At 40.0% G+C, this 10942-nt stretch overlaps 1 protein-coding gene across 1 annotated transcript in view; it reads right to left on the minus strand.

The window, feature by feature from the left end:
- Positions 1-5881: 5881 nt before the first annotated feature.
- LOC101565388 (guanylate-binding protein 1-like) overlaps positions 5882-10942 on the minus strand; it is a 17778-nt gene continuing 12717 nt past the window's right edge. Inside the window, exons 9-11 of the mRNA XM_023720321.1 lie at positions 10410-10512; positions 10013-10206; positions 5882-6836 (exon numbers count right to left, since the gene is read on the minus strand). Of these exons, the coding sequence (XP_023576089.1) occupies positions 6729-6836; positions 10013-10206; positions 10410-10512 (405 nt within the window). The 3' untranslated portion in view covers positions 5882-6728. The remainder of the gene's footprint in view (positions 6837-10012; positions 10207-10409; positions 10513-10942) is intronic.

Consider the following 10942-nt stretch of genomic DNA (forward strand, 5'->3'; position numbering starts at 1 on the left):
AGCTCCCCCACTCTCCTGCACCCTCTGGACCTCTCCAGGACAAGTCCAAGCCAGCCACATGAGTGAGACTTCTCTCCAGGCTCTCTGAAACTGTTTACCCCTTCAGAGCCAGTCCAAGTCCACTGCGTGAGTGAGAACTTCTGCTGTGCTCTCAGGATCCCTCAAGATCCAGCCCAAGCCCAGGCCCTGCAAGTGTGTTTGAGAGGTTCCATGCTCCCTTGCACCTAATGGATCTCTCTGGACCACGCCCAGGCCCAACACGTCAGTGAGACCTTCCTCGCGGTCTCAGGACCCCTCCAGACCCAGGCCAAGCTCATGACCTACAAGTGTGTGAGAGAACTTCTGCACTTCCCTGCACCCCCTTGACCCCTCTAGACCCAGCCCAGGCCTGGCATATAGCCCTGGGGTGAAAATCTGCAGCTGAAGTCCCTGCAGAGAGAGGAGGGGACAGAATGACCCAACAAATCCAAGAGCAAGACATCTTGCAAGAGGGGCACAACAGGTGCACTTCCAAGAGCTGCAGAAGGAAGGAACCGAGCACACCAGCCAGACCCAAGCCAGGCACAACTGGATGAACTGAAACTTAGGAGATCTACACCCAAATTTCAGTAGATGCTAAGGTTATAACTGCACCAAAGCTCTACTAAAAAGGTCAGAGAATAATGCTATACAAAATGACAAAGAGAAGGAGAAAAATGCAAACTCAGGACCCAAGCCCACCAAAAAGAAGTGCAGAGGACACTAGCATGGAAAAAATTGGGAATCACACAGCGGAAATGTCTGAATCAATAGCATCTGAAGGAAAGAAACAACTTCAGAAAGGTAGAGAGGAACTCAGATCTGAAATAACCTCTGAAATAAAAAAAATCTCTGAATTAATAGTGTCTGAAGTAAAGAGTCAAATGCAGAAACATATAGAGGAAATCAGATCAGAAATAATCTCTTTTTTTAATTTTTATTTATTTGAGAGAGAGAGAGAGAGAGAGAGAGAGAGAGAGAGAGTTGTATGTGGCCAGCTCAGCCCACCAGGGGGCGGGGCTGGCTGGCATGTGGTGCTGGGGGATTGAACCGCGGTCCCTGATGCCTTGCCAAGCTTGTTCTAAGTAGGTGCTTTAGACCACTGAGCCATCTCTCCAGCCCCAGAAATAATCTCTTAGTAAAGAATTAATAATCGCTTCTCAAGAAGACCCTGATTAAAAAAATAGAGATTAGAAAAATGACAAATTCTTTGAATAACCACTACAGGAAAGAAAGAGTTTGCATAAAGCAGTATCAAAAAGTTATAAAGGAATTCAAACTCTCAATCACAAGCTTGCAAATCCATTTTAGTAAAAGTGAAGATAGAGTTTCAGATCTTGAAGACGCTGATGCAGCTAGTGAAAGGTGACAACAAATCTCTTAAGAACAGTTAGGATGCAGGAAAAAAAATAATTCATCACCTGCAAGATGGTGCAAAGATGAACAACATGAGACAAATAGGCATCAATGAGAAAGAAAAAGTCAATACAAATGAAATAAAAAGTATATGGGCAGAAGCAATATCAGAAAGCTTCCCAAATATGGGAAAAAATCTGACATTTAGATAATTGAAGCATACAGAACTCCAAACAACTTCAACCTAATTAAAAACACACTGAGACATACAATAGTCAAAATCTCAGAAATCCAGCACAGGAACAACATACTGAAAGCTGCTACAGAAAAGAAAGATCATATTCAAAGGAAAACCAATCAGAATAAAGGCAGACTTTGCTTTACAAACCATGAAGTCAAGAAGAACATGGAGCAGAGTACTTCAAGCCATCTATGAAAACAAATTCTAGCCCAGACTACTATACCCTGCAAAACTCTCTTTCAAATTTGATGGAGAAGTGAAATACTTCCATGACAAAGAACACCTAAAGAATTTCATGATGTGAAAGCCAACACTACACAGACTACTATGTTCTAGAGAGGGACTAAAATGATAGGTTAGATTTCTAAATTTCTATGTAAAAATGTGTAATTATTTATTCATATTCTTTAAATATTTTTCATTTTTTTAATTTTTATCTCTATTTTCTGTAGGGACTTGAAGTTTAACATATTAATACTTGATGGAAAATACCTGTTCCATGTTATGCCTAAGTTGTTTGATATTCAGACAGGTAGTGAAGTTAAGCACAATTGCCTATTTTGTAGCTTAATAATGATGAGCTTCTGTTGTGGAGGGTTAACCTAAGTTTGTAGACCAAAAATTAGAGAAAAAGAAATGGCTGCAAGGATAGCTGACATTTTGGCCCTAGCCTTTCAAGGTCAGTGAAAACTCAGGACATAGACAAATCTGTACTGTAACATTATATAACTCAGTTGTGTCCCAAATTTTCTGATCAAGGAGATTATGGGGCCACAGAGGAAGTGATCATTGATGAGGAGTGTGCCTAAGGAGAGTTGCTTGGAGAGAAAATGCTTTCTCAGGCTTTCATAGAGAACAAACTGGTCAAGCAATGGTCGGTTCTCATCCACATGGATGACACTGACAGAGGATCTACAAACTGCGGTACGGGGTTTCAGGATAAATCATGAGGGGTTTTAATTGACTTTATTAAATGCAAAAGCTACATTTCTTGTTGTATAGGTCTTGCTTTATCTTGGTCTTAACTATCCAGCAGAAAAGTATAAAAATGAAGTATAAAAAGTAAAGCCATATTAATACGCTGAGTTGTAAAAGGCTCAAGTCAACAACTTCTGACATTGCCAGTCTTATGGAAAACCGACTACTATTATGGACTACTGGAGTATGTTGGAATATGTTCCTGAATCCATGCACATACAATATTTAAATAACATTGGAATATCCTTCTCTGACAAAACTAAACAAAAGAGGGGGATACAAATGAACAAGCATTTGGTATCTGTATATTCAAAATAGGATAGATATATAGCTTCATTCTCTTAATTCAATGAATAGAGACATTTGTTTTTATAGTGTCTCTGGACAGGATATCATGTTTGCATCTTGTAAAATGAATGACCACTAAGACAACAATAAGCAATGTGTTAATTAGTGAAACTATGTTAGTAATCGGCTTTGAAACTGTCTCATTGCTATTTGTTTCTCAGTAAAACTATTTTTTAAAAAGAGATTATTTCTTATCTGATTCCTTCTATACCTTTCTGCAGTTGTTTCTGTACTTCAGATGCTATTCTTTTCAGAGATTTCAGGACTGTGTCTTCCAATTTCTTCAATTCTAGTGTATCCTTCTTTTGTTCTGAGTGGGCTGGGGGCCTGAAAATGCATTTTGTTCCTTCTCTTTGTCATTTTGTTTAGCACTGTCCTCTGACCATTGGTGTAGAGTTTTAGTGAAGTAGTTCCTAAAGCACCTACAGATATTCTTACCCAAGGGAGATTATGTGGTTCAGGCAGTGGCTGTTTTGTAGTTACAATACTACAATTAGCAACAGTAACAATGGGTAGTGAGATTTAGCAATTAAACTTTTGTAATTAATGGGTTTGTATTTTAGATCATAAAGGAAGCATGACTGTACAGCTGTACATGACTATACAGCTAAGAGATATAAAATTGGGAAATTGTTTTTGAATTAGTTCCCCTGAGATTTGTCTGATCACCTCCCTTTGATGTACCTGGCATCTTTCAGTCAGACTTCCATCCCAGTTACCTGTTGCCCCCTCTTTCAATCGAGAGAGAGAGAGAGAGAGAGAGAGAGAGAGAGAGAATGCTATTATAGATTGGGGTCTAGCAGTGTGTCTCAGCTTACTTGGTCTGGATCTCCCAAGTTCAAACTCAGCCAGATGGGCCTGGCTTGGGTTTGACTGCTGTGCTTGGCTTCTTCCCACTACAGCTCCTGGAAGTGAACCTGCTGTGCCCCAGTGGCAAGCTGTTCTGCTCCTTGATGAGCTGTCTGGATCACGGCCTTAGCCTCTCTGCCAGAATTTCGCTATAGGGTTGCACCCTAGGCCTGAGTGCTGCTTATAGAGTGGCATCCCCAGGAAGGGAAACCCAAGCCCTGGGCCTGGACGCTGGCTGGAGGCAGGAGGCAGGAGGTTACAGCTGGGGAGCCTGGCCTGGACATTACTTGGACGTGGGTGGAGGGAGGTTCCAGCTGCGGCTCTGGGCCTGGCTGCCAGGTGGAGGTGGGTGGCAGGAGGTTGCCGCTTGGGTGCAAATCCTGGCTGCTTGTTGTTGGCAGGAGGCCAGAGTTTGCGGCTAGGACAATGGGCCTGGACACCAGCTGGAGGCAGGTGGCGCGAGGTTCCTGCTGGGGCACAGGCCCTACCCACCAGCGGGAGGCGGGCGGTGGAAGTTTTTAGCTGAGGTGCCTGGCCTGGCTGCTGGCTGGATATGGGTGGTCTGAAGTTCTTGACGGGGCACCACACCTGGACGCTGGCTGGAGGTGGGAGTCGGGAGGTTCTGGATGAGAAGGCAAGCCTGGATATTCCCTGGACGTTGATGGCCTGAGGTTCCCGCTGGGGGGCCTGGCCTGGACGCTGGCTGGAGGCTGGAGGTGGGAGGTTCCGTCTGGGATGCAGGGCCTGGATGCTGGCTGGAAGTGGGAGGCAGGAAGTTCTGGCTGGGGTGCCAGGCCTGGACACTGGCTGCAAGTGGGAGGAACAATAATATATTATAATCTATCTATCTATCTATATATATAATATTAATATATATATATATCTTAGAAAGTGAATTAGAGTATAACTTTATGAAGTTGAATAAAGACATATATATGTGTATATATATATATATATATATATATATATATATGGGTTACATATATTTTTATATCTATCTTATATACTCAAAGGACTCTGATTAGTCACATTATCTTCTGGAAACACAAAACTTGATATCACATTTGTTGATTTTGATACATATTTTAAAGCTATATTAATCTGAACAATATGATTTATAAGGGCCAGTGGTAGAGAAAGCACAGAAACAAAATGCCACATACAAAGTTGATGGTCATCTGAACAAATTACAAGAATATATAATGAATAAAGAACAATTTGTTCACTAAAGGTTATTAGTAGCATGGATTTTTCACTCAACAGAATGAAAGTAGACACATAGTATACCATACACAAAATGAATTCAAAGGGGATGTAAGATTTAAACCTTAGATCTAATCCTGTAAAATTGCTAGAATGAAGGACAGAATAGCTTTGTGACAGCTGTTTTGATTGGATATAGCTTAAGTGGCTGGCACTGCTTCTTATGTTGAAATTTTATCCCTCTGCAAGGTATTGAGAGAAGAGAAACAGCATCTGACCATAGTGTTTAGAGACAGGAGCTTTTTATGATCTTTAATGAAAATGATAAGTGTGGGGCCTCAGTGATTATACCTCTTGGCTCACAAAAGGGAGAGAAAAAGACAGCCCAATGAACAGGCACACTCCCCGTCTCTGTCATCTGGGGCAGAGTGCCATTTTGGGAATCTTCCAACAATAAGATCACCACCAGATGAGAATGCTGGCACCTTCTGAGTCATAAGCTAGGGAAAACCTTCTTAATAATAAAATGCACTAAAAATGTTATTATTGTATTCTGTGCTTTCTCAGATATGATGACATTAAATGATAAAAAAATGACTGCGTACAATCTAACAAAGTCAGCACAGCAAAGTAGGCAGTCAATACAGTGAGTAGGCAGCCAACTGAACAAGGGCAATATTCACTCACAATCTAAACAATATTCAAACATATGAGAGTCCTGCAACACAATACAGAAAAGCACTAACAATCTGATTAAAAACAGCCTTGAATACATATTTTTCTCAAAGACAGAAGTGTCAAAAAGACACATCTTTATTCATTATCATCAAGGAAATGCAAATTATAACAATGGCTATTGATAGTATTTTTATCTACCTTATGGCCTAAAATATTAACTTTATGTATCATAATCAAGGAAATTCAAATTATAAAAATGCCATAGCATCTCATTCAACTGGATTATGATTTAAAAAACAAAGTAAAAATACAAGGATATAGTAGAAACTGAAACCTTTGTGCACTGCTGTTCAGAATGTCAAACTGTATAGCTTCTCTGGAAAAACATGAAGGTCCTTTTGAAAAACTTTAAAGAGAAGGACTGCATGATTCACCTATCCAACTTCTTTACATTTACACAAAAGAATCAAAAATTAGGATTTTGAAAGACTACCCACAATAATTTCTACTCAAATTCCTGCCCATCTTAAGAGAAAAAGCCCTTAAAGTCTCCTGCTTGGATGTGCATACATCTCTTCTACTCCTACTTTGGTGGACCAACAAGACTTTCAGGCTCAGCCAGAGGACAGGGACAAGCAAATGTCCAGGAGAAGGAGGTGCACATTTGGAAAGACAACATCACACTTACAGTCACTCTTTTAAGATAATGGAAGGAGCACATAAGATGATGAGTGAGGTGTAATCAAGAATAATGCAGGTCTTGAACTATGAAAACAAGCTAATGCACATATAAAAATAGCACATTGAAGCCTCATATTTTTCAAAATACTAAAGAGGTAAAATCAATCTTGGTGTAAAACTTATTTCATTTAAGGAAGATGAAGCTGACTTCAAGCATTGTATTCCACATTTTTGCAGGCTTTGTGGTTATAAGACTTAAGTAGCATTAACTGAAGGGATGCTTGTTCCAAATCTAAAGATGTTTTATTTGTGCACTGAATAGGTAAGGGTGACTGGCAAGCTGGTTTCATTTGGCCTTTAGAGTATGACACATCCACTATGGACTTTTTTTTTTTTTTTTCATTTTGTCTTTGATGTCATTTATCTCCTTATGAAGTTTTTTGCTCTCATTTTGGAGTCCTTCCTTTAACAGCTTGTCTTGTGCCTAAAAAGTCAAGTGGAATATGAGTAGCTTCTGACAAAAGCTGGTCAAAAGAGGAAAAGGTCACTGGAAAATGTACATGGAACAATTCTCCAGGTAGATTTAGCAATTATAAATATGCACACACTGAATATTGGTGCATCTAATTCAGTAAAGCAACAAGTCCTTGACCAGAAGGGGCAGAAAGATGTTAATATAAATACTGTGGAGGATTTCACTATCCCAAGTGCACAAACAGAGAAGTAAATCACACCAAAAATTAATACAGATCTATCAACCTATCTACCACATAGAAAAAAAAGTATTTAATTATTGCTATAGTGTATCTCATCCAATGATAGCAGAGTACGCATTCTTCTCTACACTTCACTGAACTTGTCCAATATAAACCATAGTTTAGACCTGAAAGCATGTTCCAACACCAAAGAATTGTAATAAATGTCTATATGTTATCAGGTGATGATGGAAAAAACTAGAAAACAGTAAAGAAACAATAGAAACTACCAAAACACATGAAGATGGAATATACACTTGAATAATCACTAGGCCATGGAAAAAGTCAGGGAAAAAATTTGATAGTCCCATTAAGAGGATAATGTGAATCTAACACAGCAAAACCTATGAGATATAATGAAAGCAGATGTAAAAATGTTCATAGATATAAGTGCCTACATTAGGAAAAGTAGAGAGACCTCCAATAAACAACCTAAGTACTGGAGTTTCACACTAAAGTAATTATAACCAGATAGGAAGTCAGGGATTCTTTGGTTGCTCAAATTTTCTGCTTATGATTGATGAAGCCCTGATTCACAGGAGACATGTGGGTAAGAAGATAGGAAGTCTAGAAAAGGAATTCCAGGGTAAGCAGCATCAGAGAGTAACATGAAGAAGAGAAAACAAGAACGACTATTTTCAGGAATTGATTAAAATCTAAACAGGAAGTGTAAGTAGAGAGTAAAAATTTCCTTTGTATTGATGGCTATGCTATGCAGGGTATGAGAAGAAATGAGGTCACCAAACAATGGTGTGATATTTAGGCTGATCCATGGGGCAAAATATTCACATGGGATGGACAGAATATAAGACCAACATGTACGGGGTGTTCACTGTAAGGTAGTCACCAACAGATAGATAACACTCTTATCTTCATTCACTTCCCAGCAAGCAGAGAGTGGCTCTACAAGTACAAATTAGGTAAAAAAGGGTTTTGAGAGTCATATGTTAAGGTGGTGGGGAGCATGTAAAAGGCCAAGGATTGATAATGCGCTTTGGAAAGGCGTAACAACATTACAAAGGGGTCCTGGGAGATTTCCCTAAGCAATTGTCATTGGAGCAAGGGATTCAGATTGAGGGTGTAGATCCTCTAGCTGTAGGGGAAATAATTTTAACCAGTATACCCCTATTCTAGTAGATAGGTCCCTGTTTCCTAGCAGTATTTTACGTTGCATTTTACTAATGGCCAGTGATGTACTTATCTGACACCAAGTGTTTCCTTTAGTAAATGACTTCTTAATCCTTTAATCCATTTCTCAACTGGGATTTTATTTGTTTGTTTTCTTACTGTGAATCTGCAGAGTCTTTACATTTCCTGTATATATGTGACTTGAAAATATTTTCTTTCTGCTTGTGGTACATCTTATATATAACTTTATTGGTGTTTTTTGCAGAGCACATTTCCTCTCTTTTGATGATATTTAATTTATTAAATTTTTCTAATTCAAAGTATTTTTAAAAGCATTTCCTGAACTTTGTTGAGAGATTGATTTAAAGTATAGTTTTGTGACCCTACTGTGCTATAAACTGCAATAACACCTCAAAGTGGGCTTCAGTTAAGTGTCTTTGAAAATGTGCTTGGGAGAGGTTTTTGCAGCCTGTCTGGCAGGTGCCACTGCCTCTTTCTGTTTCATACTAAGCAGTGCAGACCTTAAAGCCTGATAAGTCAACCTGGTTGCCCAAATCCCTCAAGGCAGAGGGAAAGCACAATAGCTGGAAAAGCAGCCCCCACCCCCTTCGGTCATTCTCAGATGGAGATCAAGACTGTGCATGGTATTCCACTCCTGTAATCCCAGAATTTGGGAGGCTGAAAACAGGGAATCACTATGAGTCCAAACTACATAGTGAAACTCTGTAGACTCTGTAACAAATACATTAAAAAAGTAGAGGGAAACCAGACAACAGGGATATTGAAAGGGGATCTTGAGATGTTCTTTCAAAATTAGAATGTTATCATTAAGTTATTTCTTCAGCTCCCTCTTTTCCAATTCTGGCACCAAGAAGGCTTTTGTAGAACTTGATTTCCACCATTATTCTGAGCCCTTGGCACCCCATTAAATAGTTGAATCTAACTTCACTTTGGCTTTTGTTCCGTCCCTGTTATAAATTAAAGCACTTCTGTATATTGGAGGAATTCTGGCCAACTGTCCTACCTCATCCAACTTGTCAATAAACTCATATTCCCAATTTCATTGGTGTTCCTATACTTTCCATGGCAAATGGCAAAATGAATCCAGATAGTTGGGGTCAGACTCAAAGTTCTGGCAAGGTCTCGAGTAATGTGTATATATAACACAGAAATAAAATAGTCTCAAATTAAACAAAGTGTCTTATCTCACTTTAGGACATTTGAGCTGAGCCCCCAGAGCCTTGCACAGAAGTGATGTGACAGACAAGCCAATCAGAGTCCCAGAGGATTTCTGTACAGTATTCCCAAGGGAACAGAAAATGGTACCAAGGAAAGAAAACAGGCAGGAGTGGTGTGAAGTTTGAAGAGATTTTGCTCAGGATGATTCCTGTAGCGTTAACATCATAACAGACTGGACAGAAGAAAAGATGATGTTGTAAAGATAGACACTTCATCACCTGGGTGATGTAAAGAAAGCTTTTCTGAACCATGTTTCTTGTAAGAAGGAAGAAGTCCTTTTCCATATTCCTATGCAAGAGATACAGCAGATAAAACATTTTCAGGATGCCATGAAGGAAGGACATGCTCACTGATGGGGCAGTGCTGCAAGGGAAGACAATGATTGAACAGGGACAGGAGAGAGGTCGAGCAGGTGCACAGGAGTCAGTATGCAGAAAGTGCTTTGCAGGGATTCATGGTCTCCTTGCCCATGTTTGTGATCAGGGAGAATGGAGAGAAAAAGGCAAAACAGAAAGTTCCAGGTGGTGCAGCTGACTACCTGGAGTTTGAGAGCCAGAGTCACCTGGTGCTCTTTGAGCATCTGCACCCTGTCCTGCTGCATCTTCATGTTCAACTGTCTGACATGCTCCTGATGATGCTTCTCTTTCTGCTCCAACGTCTTCTGAGTCTTCCTTTGCATTTCCTCCAGCATTTTTGAGGCAGCCTCTGCAGATTTGGCTTTCACACGTTGCACTGAAAGGAATGAGAGATCTGTTTGTTACTATATGGCCTTGCCTCCTCCTCCTTCACATGTTTATGTATTGTGGCTGCTGATCACATTGGAAAATAAAATACACCTTTGCTCTTCTTGATCAAATTTAAAAATATCAGATTTACTTAAATTATTTAAACTTCAGCACTTGTAAGATCAAGTAGCCTGTTGACTGACTCCTCACCTTCAATCTCCTTTTCTTTCTTTGAGAGAATCTGATTTGTCCGAAGAATGGCATTAGTCATGTCTTTCTTTGACTCCATGTATTTTTGTAGAACCTCATTAGCCTTCCAAACCAGAGAACACAGGGTTATCGGTAGGAAGTGACTGTAAGCATTCATTTCTGTGTTTCATCTACCATGTTTCCCTCTAGGAATGGCTACTGCTAGTTCTAGGATTTCTGGTGTCCAAGAATCTCTGTTCACAAGAATGGGATTGTGGGGCTGGCCAAATAGCTCATTGGATTAAAGCTCGTGTAAGCAGGTTCAGGGGCTGGGGTTTCAATCCCTAGGCCTGCCATGCAGGCCCTGACTCAGGGGCATGCTGAAATGTCGATTGAGACTGGGCATGGTGGCCAGTGCCTGTAATCCTAGACCTTGGGAAGCTGTAAAAAAGAGAATCAGTAGGAGTCTGATCTAGTAGTGAGACCTTGAACACCCTGTAGACTCTTCCGTGAAAAGTACAAAAAAGGAGAAGAAGAAGAAGAAGAAGAAGAAG

Source organism: Octodon degus, unplaced genomic scaffold (assembly GCF_000260255.1).
Source record: "Octodon degus isolate 3935 unplaced genomic scaffold, OctDeg1.0 scaffold00074, whole genome shotgun sequence".
Classification (NCBI taxonomy): Eukaryota; Metazoa; Chordata; class Mammalia; order Rodentia; family Octodontidae; genus Octodon; species Octodon degus.